Source organism: Phacochoerus africanus, chromosome 1 (genome assembly GCF_016906955.1).
Source record: "Phacochoerus africanus isolate WHEZ1 chromosome 1, ROS_Pafr_v1, whole genome shotgun sequence".
Lineage (NCBI taxonomy): Eukaryota > Metazoa > Chordata > Mammalia > Artiodactyla > Suidae > Phacochoerus > Phacochoerus africanus.
In genome coordinates, this window is record NC_062544.1 from 145,652,413 (window position 1) to 145,670,019 (window position 17,607).

General features: G+C 40.5%; 1 protein-coding gene across 5 annotated transcripts in view; it reads right to left on the minus strand.

Moving 5' to 3' along the window:
- The window catches only part of SRGAP3 (SLIT-ROBO Rho GTPase activating protein 3), a 271,415-nt gene that overhangs the window by 16,691 nt on the left and 237,117 nt on the right, over positions 1–17,607 (minus strand). For all 5 annotated transcript variants that reach the window (XR_007134877.1, XM_047779732.1, XM_047779742.1 and 2 more), the window contains exon 18: positions 16,606–16,685. Coding sequence is in view for 4 of the 5 variants with exons in the window: in XM_047779732.1 (XP_047635688.1) it covers positions 16,606–16,685 (80 nt within the window). In the remaining variant the exon portion in view is untranslated. The remainder of the gene's footprint in view (positions 1–16,605; positions 16,686–17,607) is intronic.

Below are 17,607 nucleotides of genomic sequence, written 5' to 3' on the forward strand. Positions count from 1 at the left end.
ACCCCAGAGGCTTCCTCTGGGTCTGCCTCCCACAATGCTGAAGGGGCCATGGACCAAACAGAGGTTTGCTATGTGGAAAGGAGCAAAGAGGGCTGGTTCTCCCATCTCAAGAGGCTCCAGAAGTCCTCAGCAGTAGTTGGGAGCCAGAATAAGTGGAAAATGTAAGGGGGAAAAAAAGAGGAGAAGCAGATCTGAGCTGCAAGTGGAGAAAGAGTGCCTATGTTTGCAGATGTCACCACGTAAGCATGTGTGGATGAACAGTGATGACAGCTAGCATTTATTAGGAAGTCTATTGTTTGGGTTTATCACACTCAAATTAGAACATGTGAATCTTCCTCTTAGCATTCTCCCACACACCCCTCTCCAAACTTACTGCATTCCCTCACCTTCCCCATCTTAGGAAACAAGACCACCATTGGTCCATTCCCTCAGGTCAAAGCCTTGATCTTGGGCATCGCATGTCCAATCTATTAGCAGCTCCTTCAGAGTGTCTCCTGAATCTGACCAGCCTCACCAGCTCCACTGCCACCCTCTGGTCCAGGCCACTGTTCTCCCTCTACCTGGCCTCCTTGCTTTCATTCTTGCTTGGTAGAGCCATTTCTCCCACAGCAGCCAGGGGACCTTTTAAAATCATAAATTAGATCACAAATCTTTCTTGTTCCAGTCCCTCTCAAGGCTTCACATTGTGCTGAGAACAAAACCCAAATGTCTTCTCATGGCTTATGGGGCCCTGCATGCTCTGGGCTCTGAAGACCCCGGTGGCCTCGTCTCTGATCACGCTCTCCCTCCCTCTGTCTTCTCCAGCCTCACTAGCCTTCTTTATGTTTCTCCTCCAACACTGCAAGATGACATTTTTCAAACACAAAGTTCAAAGAATTTTAGTGAATACAAATACACCTGCCTCCTATATTCTACTATCAACATTTTACTATACTAGTTTTACCACACATCTATCCATCCAATTTTTAAAATAATTTTAAAGTGCAGACATTTGTACTTTACCCCTAAACACTACAGCATAAATATTTATAGAGCCTTCTTGACGCTTTTAAAACATGCAAAGCATTTTCATGCCACAGGGCCTTTGCATGTGTTATTGCCTGCCCCTGGGATACTTTCCTCCTAAACATTCATACTCAGTCATATTCCACAAATATTTACACTATGTGCTGTTTTGTCATTTCATTCAGGTCTGCATTCAAATAATGCCTCAGCAAGACCTTTACTGGCAACCTCTAACTAACTGCAAAAGCGCAACCTCACATCACTCTATCATCTTCTTTTACTTTAATCTTCTTCATAACGCTTATTGCAACCTGAACGTATGTGCGTGTGTGCATGCGCATACAGCAACGTGTGGTTTTTCATACTTGTTTATTGTTGATCTTTCCTAGTAAGATGTGATCCCCATTAGATAGGGATTTTGTTTTATTTCCCCATCTTTACAATGGTCCCTGGGACGAGGAAGCTCAATACATACGTGTTAGTTGCATGAACAAACTAAGCTCTTACGGTGTGCTAAGGGTCCTACTTACATTACCACATTAAGTGATATCCTCACAATAGTAAATGCACACCATCCTCATTTTACAGGTGAGTAAACAGGCTGAGTTGAAATCATGTGTCACACGGGGACACGTCACAGAAGTAGAGAGTGATAAGCTGAGATCAAAGCCCTGGTCCCAGGTGTCATTAACAGAGCCTTCTTGGTGTTTTTAAAGCACGGTAAGTTTATTCCTGCCATGGGGCCCTTATGCCCACACATGTCAATATGAACATACACATATACCATGCCGCATGTCTGGTATTCGATTTGACCCCTGCTTCAGGAGAGCTAGTTGTGCCAGGTAGGTGTTCTATGGGCTCTACAGCAAGTGAAGAGATGGAGAGGCTGTTCCTGAGCTAAAGGGGAGTTGAAGACTGTCCCTGTAGGAGCCTGGCTGGAGTCACACTTTAGAAAAGTCACTCAGGAGCACAGCAGTTGCAGAGCTGGGGAAGGGCTGATGGGGAGAGGCTGGAGCCAGCAGTTCAGCAGCTGTTACAATAGTCCAAGGGCTGATGTGAGATGAAAAGACAGAGTGGAGCTTTGCTTTTATTTTAGAATCCCAAAGCTGGACACTTTGCAAGTCCTGAACTTGTTATCTTTCTCTACCCATCACACAACAGGAAGCTGAAATGCCCCCTCTACTGATACCACACAAAGAACACTTTTAGGTCATGGGGCAGCAGACAGCTCCATTCTCCTCAACACTTTCTCAACTGCCCCCCACCCCACCCACCCCACCTTACATACTGTCTCTGAAGAAAGAATCCTAATTTTATTAGGCCCATTTATCAAGGGCTACCATCACCATGTTAAAGGGTAGGAAGGTGGTTGTGCTCTCTCTCCTCGCTCAGTTTCCCAGCAACTAAAGTAATGACTTGGGGGCTGCCCACAGGGTCCTTCTTTTCTCCTCAGTTCACTCATGACCTTGAATTCTTTCATTGTCTCGGGCTATAGCAGCAGCTGGTGTTAAGACTTTGATCTTATTTAGGAGGAAAGGAGAGCTGTCAACCTGGCCTGACACTGTGAGGGGATCTGCTGACCCACTTTTCAGTAAAACTTGTGGAAAATGCAAAAAACAAGCAAACAAACAACCACTGAAAGGCTCTGGAAATGGTCCTAAAGGTAAACAACAAATGAAGAAATATCTACTCAGGGAGTTCCCGTCATGGCTCAGCAGTTAACGAACCCAACTAGTGACCATGAGGACATGGGTTCGATCCCTGACCTTGCTCAGTGGGTTAAGGATCTGGTGTTGCCGTGGGCTGTGGTGTAGGTTGCACAGGCAGCCTGGATCCTGTGTTGCTGTGGCTGTGGCTTAGGCTAGTGGGCTGCAGCTCTGATTCGACCCCTAGCCTGGGAATTTTCATATGCCATGGGTGTGGCCCTAAAAAGATAAAAGACAAAAGACCAAAAAAAAAAAAAAAGAAAGAAAGAAATACCTATTCAAGAAAATTAAGAAAGCTGACAGTCTATGGGATTTGAACCAAGACTGCTCCCTCCCTCCACCAGTGCCCCACCCCAAGCTCAGGGAGGCAGACTCCACCTCAGACTCCTGCAGCCCAAATATAGGGCTTCCTCTCCCACCAAGCTTCCAGTGGAAGGACTTTCTTGCCAGGAGGGGCAGGACATCAGTGTTTATCCTCTGCTCCCAGCTACCTGTTGCTGAGGCTAAAGACCCCAGTGAGGATGGTAGAGAGGTAAGGGCTCCTCCTTCCACCCAACCCTCACTCATGCAATGGAAGTTCTACCTTGGGCATGGTACCAGTGAGAATATTGGGGCCTTGACCACCTTGACCACCTCATGCTGGTTCCATGTGAGGAGAGGCAAGCTGAGAGTGTCAGGCTGCTGCCTTCCTCTCCACAAAGCACTCAGCTCCTAGAATGGGGAGGTCACTCAGAAGCTTGCCACTGTCCTCACCCCCAGCTCCAGAGCTTTATCTCAGAGATTTTGCTAGGGGGAATAAGGAAGCTATAAAACAGCTGCTCATCTCTTCCCAAGGAACTGACTTTATTTGCAACAGAGCTTGGGGAAGTTCAAGCCTCAGGGTGCTCTCAAGGACAGTGGAGGTGGTGATGAAAGGCATTTGGGGGCAGGTTCTTGGATTTAATGTAGTTACAGACCAGACTGTAGACCAGCTATTTTGGAAGAGGTAACCAGGGAATAAGAAGGCTGAGAGGTGCTCTTCTATCGTCAGAACAAATACCAAACAATGACCTCAGAAACCATTCCTTAAAAGGAGACAGAATTTGATAGGATTTGGTTTGTAGAATAGTTTATGACTGAGGATACTGTTGATAGGAATAGAGCAAAGCATCCATTAGGGTAGTTTAACAGGTGGATGTGGTTAGAGAAAGACAACCCTACCAAAACCACTATCATCCCAGGTAATGTGGACATATGCAAAGCTATTCCTTTCTGAGAAGGAACATCAGGATTAACACCATGAATATGGGGGAAGGGAGGGAAGGAAACTAGATGTCACTGACATAAACCAGTCAGTCACTAAACAGAGAAGCATGTAACAAGTAAGCCCCAAAGGGTAGGGACCAATACCAAGAATTGCTATAATATTTTATCTAAAATCTCCAGTTTCTAGTAAAAAATTTACAAGGTATGAAATGCAACAGAAAGCCTAACCCAAACACTGGGCGGGGGGAAGCAGACAACAGAAAGTGCCTATGAGAATGACCAATGTCAAATTTAACAGAAGACTTCAAAATAGTTGTTAAAAACATGTTCACAGCTAAAGGAAACCATGGTTAAAGAAGTAAAGGAAGGTATAATGACTATGTCAAATCAAATACAAAATATCAATAAAGAAGTAGAATTTATAAATTAAAAAAGAATTCTAGAATTAAAAACTACAACACCTGAAATTAAACACTTACTAGAGGGACTTGATAGATTTGAACTGGCTACAGAATTAGCAATCTTGAAAAGATTGATAGAAATAATGATGAATGCTAAAGAACAGAGAGGAAAAAGAAGGAAGAAAGATGACTAAGTACTCTCTAATGTGGGATACCATTAAGTGTGCCAACATACATGTAACAGGAGTAGTAGAAGGAGAAAAGAAATAGAGGAACAGAAAAAATATTTGAGGAAATAATGGCTGAAAACATCTCAGATTTATTGGGAAAAAAAAAACCTACATGTCTAGGAAGCTCAACAAACTCTAAATAGGATAAATGCAAAAGGATCTACATCCAGACATATCATAGTAATAACACTGAAAGTCAGAGACATAGAGACAATCTTGAAAGCATTAAGAGAAAACTGATTTATCTCTTACAAGGGAATGCAAATAAGATTAACACCTGACTTTTCAGTAGAAATAATGAAGGCTGGAAGACAGAGGGACATCACATTCAGAGTGCCCCAAAAAATAACTGTCAACCGAGAATCTTAAATCTAGCAAAGCTAACTTTCAAAAATGAGGCAAAATAATGAATTTTCAGAATTTGTCACTAGAAAAATATACCTTGTAAGAAATATTAAAGGAAGTTTTTTCAGGCTGAAAGCAAGTGACCCTTATAATAATTTGAATTCACAAGAAGAAACCAGTAAAGATAATTATGTAATCATAAAGGACTACAAATGTCTATTTTTCTCTTTTCTTCTCAATATAAAAAGCAAGTATATACAGTATGTATATAATGTTGTGCTTATAAATATATAAATGTAATATGTGTATAATATATTTGCAATAACAGCACAAAGATGGCAAGAGCAAAGCTGTAGTGGGCTAAGGAAATGACCAGAGATGGTAAAAAAAATAATTATAACAATGTGCTGTGAGGTTTATAAAATTAGAAAATGTAATAAGTATAATAATAATCCTATAAAAAGGAGAATGGGGAACATAACTATATATAAGTAATAATATCACATATTCCTGGAATTAAGTTAATATAAATCTGAAGCTTATTCAGAGTTAAGACGTAAATGGTAAATCTTAGAACAACCACTAAAAAATAACTCAAAAAAATACAGTTAAATAGAGTTTAAAAATCATTTAAAAATTAAAATACTACATTAGAAAATAATGCAAAAGAAAGCAGTAAAGAAGAAACAGAGGAATAACAACAACAAAAACCCACAACACATCAAAAACAAAATGAAACAAAAAATGCCAGGCAAAAATCCAATTATGTCAATAATAACATTAAATGTGAATGTATTAAAGAACCCAATTAAAATGCAGAGACCATCAGACTGGATAAAATAACATGATTCAACTAAATGCTATCTGTAGGAGACGTTTAAGATGTGAAGATACAAAAAGAGTAACAGTAAAGGGATGGAAAAATACATTATGCAAATTACAACCATAGGAAATCTGGAGAGGCAATACTAATGTCAGACTACATAGACTTTAACACCAGAAATTACCGGAAATAAAAAAGGACAGTTTATAATGATAAAAGGTTCAATCCATTAGGAAGATATAATAATGATAAATATAATGCATCTAATTACAGAGCAGCAAAATACATGAGGCAAAAAATGTCAGAAATGAAGGGATAAAAAATTTCAAAAAATAATAATTGAAGATCCTAATACTCCACTTCTAATAAGGAATAGAACAACTAGAGAGAAGATCAACAAGGAGATCGAGAGCTTAACACCATAAACCACGTAGATCTAACAGACATTTCTCGAATGTACTGACCAACAACAAGCGAATATAAATTCTTCTCAAGGGCACATGGAACATCCTCTAGGATATGACAAATGGTGGGCCAGAAAACAAACTTCACTAATTTAAAAGGATGAGATAATACAAAGTATGTTCTCCAATCACAATAGAATTAAACTATTGATTTCTCAATAACAGAAAACTCACAATTATGAGCAAATTAAACAATGAACTCTAAATAATCAATGGTCAAAGGAAAGATCAAAAGGGAAATGAGAAAATACTTTGAGATGAATGAAAATGAAGACACAACATACCAAAACATATGAAATGTAGCTAAAGCAGTGCTTAGAAATTTATAGCTGTAAATCACTGCATTCGAAAAAATAGAGCTCAAATCAATAACTTAAATTTCCATTGTAATTAACTGGAAAAGGAAGAGCAAAATAAACTGAAAGCTAGGAAGGAACTAATAAAGATTAGAGTAGAAATGAATGAAATAGTGAATAGAAAAACTATAGAGAAAAATAAACTAAACACAAGACTGTTTCTTTTAAAAAGATCAAACAAAATTCACACACCTTTAGCTTAACAACATTAACCAAGAAAAAAGAAAAGACTCAAATTACTAGAACCAGAAATGAAAAAGGAACACTACAACCAAATTTTTTAAAGGATGAAAAAGGATTATAAACCACTACTATATACATTTGTAGGCCAGTAAATTGAATAACTTAGATGCAATTAACAAATTCCTACAAAGATATAAACTTCTGAAACTAAAACAAGAAAAAATAGAAAATCTGAAAAGATCTACAACAAATAAAGAGATTTAATCAGTAATTAAAAAAAAAAAAACACTCCCAAAGAAATGCTGAGGCCCAGATAGCTTAGCTGCTAAATCCAATCAAACATTTAAAGAATTAACAACTATTCCTCACAAAACTCTTCCAAAAACTGGAAGAGGAGAAAACACTTCTCAATTCATTTTATGAAGTCAATATTACCCTTACACCTGAATTAGACAAAGATATTACAAGAAAACTATAGACCAACATCTCACGAATATGTGCACAAAAATCCTCAACAAAATACTAGCAAATGGAATCCAGTAACATATAAAAAGAATTATGACCCATATCCAAGTGGAATTTACCCAAGAAATGTAAAATTGGTTTAACATCTCCTCAAAATCAATAAATGTAATATATTTATCAATAGAATAAAAAACAAAAGAAAAAAATCATATTATCAGCTCAACAGATGAAGAAAAAACATTTGACAAACCAACATGATAAAAACACTCAGCAAACTAGGAATAGAAAAGATCTTCCTTAACTTCTTTAATGGATCTAGGACAAACCTATAGCTAACATCATCTTAATGGTGAAATACTGTATGCTTTCCCCCTAAGATCAGCAGAAAGACAAAGATGTCCATTCTTATCACTTCTAATCAACATTGTACTGGTGGTTCTAGCCAGGGCATTTAGGCAAGGAAAAGAAAATATCTGGAATAGAAAAGAAGAAGTAAAATTATGTCTAACCATATATGCTATGATCTCATATATAGAAAATCATAAGGAATTCAGTGAAAACGATTTGAATGAATGAACAAGTTCAGCAAGACTGCAGGATATAAGAGCAATATATTAAAAATCAATTGTATTTATATATACTTGTAATGAACAATTTGAAAATGAAATTAATAAAACAATTCCTTTACATTAGCATCAAAAAGAATAAAACAGTGAGGAATAATTTTAATAAGTACAAAACTCATATTCTGAAAACTAAAGATTATTGTTTTTTTTTAATTTTTTGTCTTTTTTAGGGCTGCACCTGTGGCATATGGAGGTTTCCAAGCCAGGGGTCTAATTGGAGCTGTAGCTGCCGGCCACAGCCACAGCCACAGCAATGCAGTATCCGAGCCATATGTGAAACCTACACCACAGCTCATGGCAACGCTGGATCCTTAACCCACTGAGCGAGGCTAGGGATCGAACCCACAACCTCATGGTTCCTATCAGATTTGTTAATGACTGAGCCACGACAGGAACTCCTTTTTAAAAAATTATTGTTGAAAGAAATTAAATAAGATATTAAAAAATTGGAAAACATCTCCTGTTCATGGATCAGAAAACATAACACTGTTAAGATGATATTATTCCCAAATTGATCTATAAATTCAATGAAATTCCTATCAGAATCACACCTGACTTGGTAGAAATCGATAAACTGACTCTAAAATTCATATGGAATTGCAAAGAACCCAGTATAGGCACACAAACACACACACACACACACACACACAAATTCTCTTTTTTTCTTTGCTTTTTAGAGCCACACCTGAGGCATATGGAGGTCCCCGGGCTAGGGGTCAGATTGGAGCTGCAGCTGCTGGCCTATGCCACAGCCATAGCAACACAGGATCCGAGCTGCATCTGTGACCTACACCACAGCTCACAGCAACGACAGATCCTTAACCCACTGAGCGAGGCCAGGGATCAAACCTGCAACCTCATGGTTCCTAGTCAGATTCTTTTCCGCTATGCCACGACAGGAACTCCAAAAATTCTTGGAAAAGAAGAACAAGGTTAGAGGACTCATACCTCCCAATTTCAAAACTTACTACAAAGCAAAAGCAATCAAACAATGTTGCACTGGCACAAGGATATATACAGATCAATGGAAGAAAAATGAAAGTCCAGAATTAAACCCATACATTTATGGCCAAATTATTTTTTACAAGGGGGCCAAGATCATTCAATGGGGTAAAGAATATTTTCAATTTACGATACTGGGAATGGATAGCCACACACAAAGGAATGATCACACCATATGTAAGAAATTAACTCAAAATGAATCAAAATGGATTTCTTAAACACAAAACCTTAAACTACAAATCTCTTGGAAGAAAACAAAGGGTAAATCTTCATAAACTTGAATTTGGCATAGAATTCTTAGTAATAAAACCAGAAACATGAGCAACAAAAGAAAAAATTGATAAATTGAATTTCATTGAGATAAAAAAACTTATGTTTCAAAGGACACCATGAAGAAAGCAAAAAGGTAACCCACAGAGTATGCAAATCAGGTTATCTGACAAACGACTTATATCTAGAATACAGAAAGAGCTCTTACAACTCAATAATAAAAACACAAATAACCAAATTTTAAATTGGGCAAAAGGTCTGAAGAGACAGCTCTCCAATTAAGATATACAAATAACCATTAAGCACATGAAAAGATGCTCAGTATCATTAGTCATGAGAGAAATGCAAATCAAAACTTCAAAGAGATACCACAGCACACCCACTATGATGGCTAGAATCAAAAAGTTAGATAAGGGAAGAAGTAAAACTATCATTATTTGCAGATGACATGATACTATACCTAGAAAATCCTAAAGACACTATCAGAAAACTATTAGAGTTCATCAATTAATTTAGCAAAGTTGCAGGATACAAAAGTAATACACAGAAATCGACTGCATTTCTATATATTAACAATGAAAGATCAGAACAAGAAACCAGAGAAACAATCCCATTTACCATCACATCAAAAAGAATAAAATACTTAGGAATAAACCTACCTAAAGAGACAAAAGACCTGTACTCTGAAAACTATGATGCTGATGAAAGAAATCAAAGATGACACAAACAAATGGAAATACACACCATGCTCTTGATTGGAAAAGTCAATATTACCAAACTGACAATACTACCCAAGGCAATCTACAGATTCAGTGCAATCTCTATCAAATTACCAAGGACATTTTTCACAGAACTAGGACAAAAGATTTTAAAGTTTGTTTGGAAGCACAAAAGATCCAGAATAGCCAAAGACATCCTAAAAAAGAAAAATGGTGCTGGAGCAATCATCAAAATCGTATGGTACTGGAACAAAGAGAGAAATATAGATCAGCAGAACAGGACAGAAAGCCCAGAATTAAACTCATGCAGGGGGGCCAAGATCAACTAATCTACGACAAAGGAGGCAAATACACAATGGAGAAAATACTGCCTCTTCAATAAATGGTGCTGGAAAAACTGGATAGCCACATGTAAAAGAATGAAATTAGAACACTCCATAACACCATACACAAAGATAAACTCAGAATGGATTAAAGACCTAAACATAAGACCAGATACTAGAAAACTCTTAGAGAAAAACATAGGCCGAACACTCTCTGACATAAACCATAGCAATATCTTCTCAGATCCACCTCCTAGAGTAATGACAGTAAGAACAAAAATAAACAAATGGGACTTAATTAAACTGAAAAGTTTCTGCACAGCAAAGGAAACCCTAAACAAGACAAAAAGACAATCCACAGAATGGCAGAAAATATTTGCAAATGAAGTGATGGACAAAGGATTAATCTCCAAAATTTATAAGCACCTTCTGCATCTCAATACCAAAAAAGCAAACAATCCCATCAAAAAATGGGCAGAAGATCTAAACAGACACTTCTTCAAAGAAGACATAACAGATGGCAAAAAAACACACGAAAAGAGGTTCAACATCACACATTAAGAGAAAAATGCAAATCAAAACCACTATGAGGTACCACCTTACACCAGCCAGAATAGCCATCATCCAAAAGGCTACAAACAATAAATGCTGGAGAGGGTGTGGAGAAAAGGGAACCCTACTACACTGCTGGTGGTAATGTAAGTTGGTACAACCACTGTGGAAAACAGTATGGAGACTACTCAGAAAACTAAACATAGAACTACCATTTGATCGAGTAATCCCACTCCTGGGCATCTATCCAGAGAAAACCATGACTCAAAAAGATATATGTATTCCAATGTTCATTGCAGCACTATATACAACAGCCAAGACGTGGAAATAACTTAAATGTCCATCAACAGAGGAGTGGATCAAGAAGATGTGGTACATATACACCATGGAATATTACTCATCCATTAAAAGGAAAGAAATAATGGCATTTGCAGCAACATGAATGGACCTAGAAATTATCATGCTAAGTGAAGTTAGCCAGACAGTGAGATACCAACATACGCTATCACTTACATGTAGAATCTAAAAAAAGGACACAATGAACTTCTTTGCAGAACAGATACTGACTTACAGACTTTGAAAAACTTATGATTTCCAAGGGAAACAGTTTGGGGGGGGTGGGGGATGTGCTGGGGGTTTGGGATGGAAATGCTATAAGACTGGGTTGTCATATTTGTTGTACAACCATAAATGTAATAAAATTCATTGAGTAATTTAAAAAAAAGTTAAATAAGGGAGTTCTTGCTGTGGCACCGTGGGTTAAAAATCCAACTGCAACAGCTCTGGTTGCTGCAGAGGTGCAGGTTTGATTCCCAGCCCAGGAACTTCCATATGTCATGGGTGCAGCCATTAAAAAAAAAAAAAAATCTTGTGGATAAATAATAAAATGACAATTTAAAAAAAGTCAGATCATAACAAGTGTTGACAAAGATGTGGAACAATGGTGTTCACTGTACCTTTTTCTCCAACTTTATAGATAAGGAGACTGAGGCCAGAGGTTCTATGGTTCATGTGTTTGAAATTCTTTATTAAAGAAGATATTGGGAACAAATATTTTAGAAAAAAAGTAAAAATCTTACCCTGATTTCTAGTCGATGCTTAGAACAACTGATGAAAACTGTGAACCTGTTCTCAGAGGCATATATTCCTACAGAAACAAAATCTTGCCAGTTATGGGCCTCTAAAAACCCATTTATAGACCACTGACATGTGCAGAGTTCATGGCTTAAAAGATTCTAGACGTAGATGATGGGAAGGCGTCAAAGGCAATTTGGAGAATTTGGGGACAATCAATGAGAGGATGATGGTTCAGATAACAACTGACATATTGTAATATACGAGCATGTTTCTGTTGCTGATTTTAGTGGTTTCTTTGTCTGGCAGTCTGGTTCCTCATTTAGCATTTCAGTTGTTATTGACTGGCTGCCTTAATGTTGTCATTTGGTTTATTTCTGATAATCAAGGGTTCATAGCCTAACCATGGTTTCTTTGTAAATCTTGGAGACGAAAAGAACAGGCAAAATGGATTTTACAGATTCCTACCCAGGATGTGCTGTGGACTCAAGACAGGGCAGTGGCATCAGTGAGGTACAGAATCTGCTGAAGCAGGAGAGGCAGGAGACACCAAAACAACAAACTTGTTCCTCCAATTTGGTCACTCATTGGGTGGCCCGCTGATTACAAGGACACAGAACTGTGGCTTCATGGCCCATTTAACCTTTGAAGGGCTGGGCTCCATTCACACAGCATATTTTCAAGAGAAACAAAAATAACTGACAGATCATCTAAATGAAATGTCTTAGAGGAAAGCAGGTCAAAAATCAAAAAATCAGGAGGGGAGGCTTCCAATGAACGGTTACATCAATAAAATTCACTGGACTCAGTTTCTGGGTTTTGTTTTTTGTTTTTTGCTTTTTTTTGCTTTTTAGGGCTGCGCTCAAGGCATATGGAACTTCCCAGGCTAGGGGTCAAACTGGAGCTGCAGCTGCCAGCCTACCACAGCCACAGCACGCCAGATCTGAGCCACGTCTGAGACCTACACCACAGCTCATGGCAATGCTGGATCCTTAACCCATGGAGTGAGGCCAGGGATCAAACCCCGCATCCTCACAGATATTAGTCAGATTCGTTTCCCTTGCACCACAACAGGAACTCCCTGGCCTCAGTTTCTTTATCAGGATCAGGAAAGATTTATACTGGATACACAGTCAATGAATGTTTTCTATCCACCTAGCTTTCCCAAGCAGGGCACTAAGCTCCTTCATGTATGTCCCCTCATTTTAACCTAGGCCATAATTCTTTTGGTGCTCTCATTCCCATTGTATAGACAAGGAGACTGAGGCCAGAGGTTCTGTGGCTTGTCAAAGATCACATGGTCGTAAGGTCTCAGAGTCCAGTGCTCCCTTGACTGTTCCTGCAGCTCAACATTTCTGTGACTTTTTCAGCTGGAGTTTGCATGAATGTAAACACTTTGAAAATGCAAAGCATGTCCGTGATTGAGCACCCCCACCCACACCAGGGTACTGCAAGAGCCTTCAGGGAGCATCAAACAGACACTTCCGGGGGTGTTGCCACGGGATGATTCTTTCTGCCTTTGCTATCCTCAGAAACCAGCAGCCTGAGGAAGAATTACAGAAGCAGCAGACATAAAGCTCTGGTCTGTTTCACTCTGGGGATCTATATGTCTGTGCTCTGAGTAGTCAAGGCAGCACTTTCTGGGGGTTCCTCTCCATGGGAGTGAAGCCTGCCTGCAGTGTTTGTCCTGTGGCAGCAACCTCTGTTCTCTATCCCTCCCCCTCCTTGGTCCTGGTGCTCACAGCACCTTCCACCCTCCAGTAAGGAGCTGTGGGGAAACTCAGCGGGTACAGGGTAACTGACAGTGACATCAGCCACCCAGGAAGGTGGGCTGTAAGCGTCCTCAGAAGGCACCTGACTGGCCTCCCCACAGGCCCGTCTTTCTCTACCAGCAGCAGCCCTGACAGGTCTTATTCCTGAAAAATCAGTCTATCTTGTTGGATAAGAGATGTTTTCTCCAGTGGAAAAAGAGAGTCTGAGAGCAAGCTCTAGAACAAGCAAGCACACACAGATCCAGGAAAAAACAAGCAACAGATGGTGAGAACAAGAAGGGGAGCCATTAAAAGTGATAGAGGGAGACAAAGAACTGGAGGTGGGAGGAAAAGGAGGAAAGAGAAAAGCAACCCACTGAAAACAAGCAGAAGGTGGCAGCTTTCACTTCTCAAAACAAAGGCTCTGTAGGACACTTTCCTCAGCTCAGGATGACTTCAGCCTCTAAAGATTCTGGCAGAGCTGAACATTACCCCCAGATTCACTTCCCTGCCCTGTGACCCAGCCTGATCCATCAGCTCCCTCTCAAGCCACAATGACTGGTTTTTGCCTGGATGTGTGACTGAAGGCAATGCAGTAAGACCATCTCAGGAGCTTTCTTGGAACCATTTTGAAAAGGAAGCTCTTTTCCTTTGGGACTTTGTGTAAAAGGATGCCGAAAGCCTGGAACTTCTAGAGACTACCACACAGGGAGATCCTACTTGAGAATGAAGCCAACACTGGGGGAAACAGAACAGCAAGATGGGGACACATTGCTGACAAAATCAACTAAGCTCCTGGATCCAGATGTACCTGAAGTCATGACTACCCTGGGACTTTCAAGTATATGATTGAATTCCTTTTACGCTTAAGTCAGTTTGAGTTGGAGGTTCTGTGATGGGCAACTGACATAGTCCCACTGGAGTGTGAAACTTATCAGTCTTGCCTCTCTCACCAACACTCACAGACCTCTTCTGAGTACATCCCCAGCTCTCCTGACAAAAACAGTGGCCAGCAGGGCCAGGGATTGCTCCACAAGAGAAACTCACATAAAAGAACCGCTAAATATCTTAGAGTATTGACAATAAAAACAAAAATAAACAAAAGGGACCTAATCAAACTGAAAAGTTTCTGCACAGCAAAGGAAACCCTAAACAACACAAAAAGACAACCCACAGAATGGGAGAAAATCTTTGCACGTGAATCAAATGACAAGGGATTCATCTCCAAAATTTATAAACACCTCCTGCAGCTCCATACCAAAAAAAAAAAAACCCATCAAAAAATGGGCAGAAGATATAAACAGACAGTTCTCCAAAGAAGACATATGGATGGCCGAGAAACACATGAAAAGATGTTCAACATCACTTATTATCAGAGAAATGCAAATCAAAACTGCTGTGAGGTACCACCTTACACTGGCCAGAATGGCCATCATCCAAAAGTCTGCAAACAATAAATGCTGGAGAGGGTGTGGAGAAAAAGGAACCCTAGTACACTGTTGGTGGGATTGTAAATTGGTGCAACTACTGTGGAAAATAGTATAGAGATTCCTCAGAAAACTAAACATAGAACTACCATTTGATCCAGAAATCCCACTCCTGGGCATCTATCCAGAGAAAACCACGACTTGCAAAGACACATGTACTCCAATGTTCACTGCAGCACTATTTGCAATAGCTAAGACGTGGAAACAACCTAAATGTCCATCAACAGAGGAGTGGATCCAGAAGATGTGGTACATATACACAATGGAATATAACTCAGCCTTTAAAATGAATGAAATACCAGAATTTTTAGCAACATGGATGGATTTAGAAATTATCATACTAAGTGAAGTCAGCCATACATGAGACACCAACATCAAATGCTTTCACTGACATGTCGCATCTGAAAAAAGGACAGACGGAACTTCTTCACAGAACAGATGCTGACTCACAGACATTGAAAGACTTATGGTCTCCGGAGGAGACAGTTTGGGGGGTGGGGGGATGTGCTTGGGTTATGGGATGGAAATCCTGTGAAATTGGATTGTTATAATCATTACACAACTACAGATGTGATAAATTCATTTGAGTAATAAAAAATTTTTTTTAATTAAAAAAAAATTTTAAAAAGCCCCCCCCTAAAAAAAGAACAACTAAATAATGATTTTTCAGAAGTGAAACTATCACAGGGAGAAAGGAGGGCTGTGCTCAGTCAGCAAAGGACAGCATTAAGACTCTCAGGCCTGAGGCATCTTCACTTGCATGGGTCCCTTCCTCCACTCAAAAAATGTCAAAAACTATATTTCACAGCTGCATTGATATAAAGATGGATATAATGAGGCTCATATTCTTTTTTTCTTATTTTAAAACATTAAAATTAAATTAAAATATTTTCATGGGTCCTAAGAGCATCGGTGGACCCTGGGCACTGTGCCTGATCTGCCTAAATGGAAGTGCTGGATCCAGACCCACATTATCCAGACTACTTTCCCACACAGTCCAGGCTCCTGAGAGATGAGCTAGATTCTCTTTTCCTTATCTAGAAGGGGTGGAAGGTCTGGGGAGGCCCTCAGAGCCCAGGCTGGCCTTTCTCTCTTCACCTGCACACATTTCCCTGGGTCACCACTGTTTGGCCTCGCCTTCGGGGACCCACTGCATAGGGGACACACCTGTAGTCTGGCAGTAACACTCTGCTTGGTGGGGAGCTGCTCCCAATCTGTCAGGTGACAAGACTGGGGCAACTTGAGGACCCATGCCTGGTTCATTGATGTGCCCCACATCCTAGCACAGGCCAGGCACAGAACAGACCCCAGGGCGGGAGGGATGGAGGACCAAGCCTGCTTCCTACCTAGTAAATTCTGGTCACTTAGGATCTGCACACAGGCCAGGCAGGACACAGGAGGGGAGGAGGCAGGCCGGGCTGGGATACTGTGAACTGGACATCTTTCTGCGCCCTTGTCTGCTCTAGAGGATGAAAAGCTGACTTGCAAAGCTGGAGGGGGCAGCCCATGGGTGGGAAGGTATGAGTCACCATAAGAGGCCCCCAGATGCATTCCTTGCCCTGATTTCCCCTCACTCACCTTCATCACTGGTGTGAGGCTCGGTGCCATTGTCGTGGTCCACTTCATCAATGGTCCCTGGCTCACTGTGTGGACTGTCGCTGCAAGGAAACACAGGGAGCACACTCTTGGGGACTCTGTATCCTCACACTGCCTCAGCCTCCCTCCCTCTGGCGTTGGCCTGCCCACCTCTGGGCCTTGACCCACATCAGGCCAGACCCACTTCAGCCCATCTTTTCCATCTGACTACCTACAGTCCTTCTAACAGAAAATAACTCCTTGGCCCCCTTGCCCATCAGGAAGAGTCTGTGAATACTACCCCACACCCATCCCCCCACTGCCCCCAGCACTGGCATTTGCTCGCCATCTTCTTGGTAAAGACTCTCAATGCCTAACTGTTCTGCAAGATCTAGAAGGCAGCAAACCCTGGCATTTATCTTTGGAATGACCACGGGTCAGAAGAGAAAGGAACTTGGGAAGTACTGAGAGTCATCCATGTGGCCTGGCTCCCTGTCTTATGGCGGAGGCGACGCACTCAGTGAAGCAGGTAAAGCTTCTAAGGAAAGGGGTCCTCAGGACTGCCTCGTGGTGCCATGTGCAAAGTCCACATCAGCCAGGCAGGGAGCAGGCTGGCAACCACCATGGGCTTGGGGGTAGAGTGGCTCCAGGCCCATCAAATTCAACCATTAACACACTGGGATAATTTCACCAGCTGCTGCCCCCTCACTGGATTATAAGATTCTTGAGGCCACGGTTCATTCACATGGTCAGCAGTCAGTTGTGTTTTCCAGCCACTGACCGAGTATGAATACATTCCAAACACCATGCTAGGTAGCAGGGATGCATTGATGGGTAGCATGGACACAGATCCTTCCCTCACAGACCAAGAATTAAAACTTGCAAGTTCAAATGTGTTATGTAGGAAAAAATTTGCAGAGCAGAGTCAAGAATAGCAGAGGGCACCTACATAGAGTGATCAGGGAAGGCTTCTTGGAGGAGGTGACATTTATAATACCACTTAAA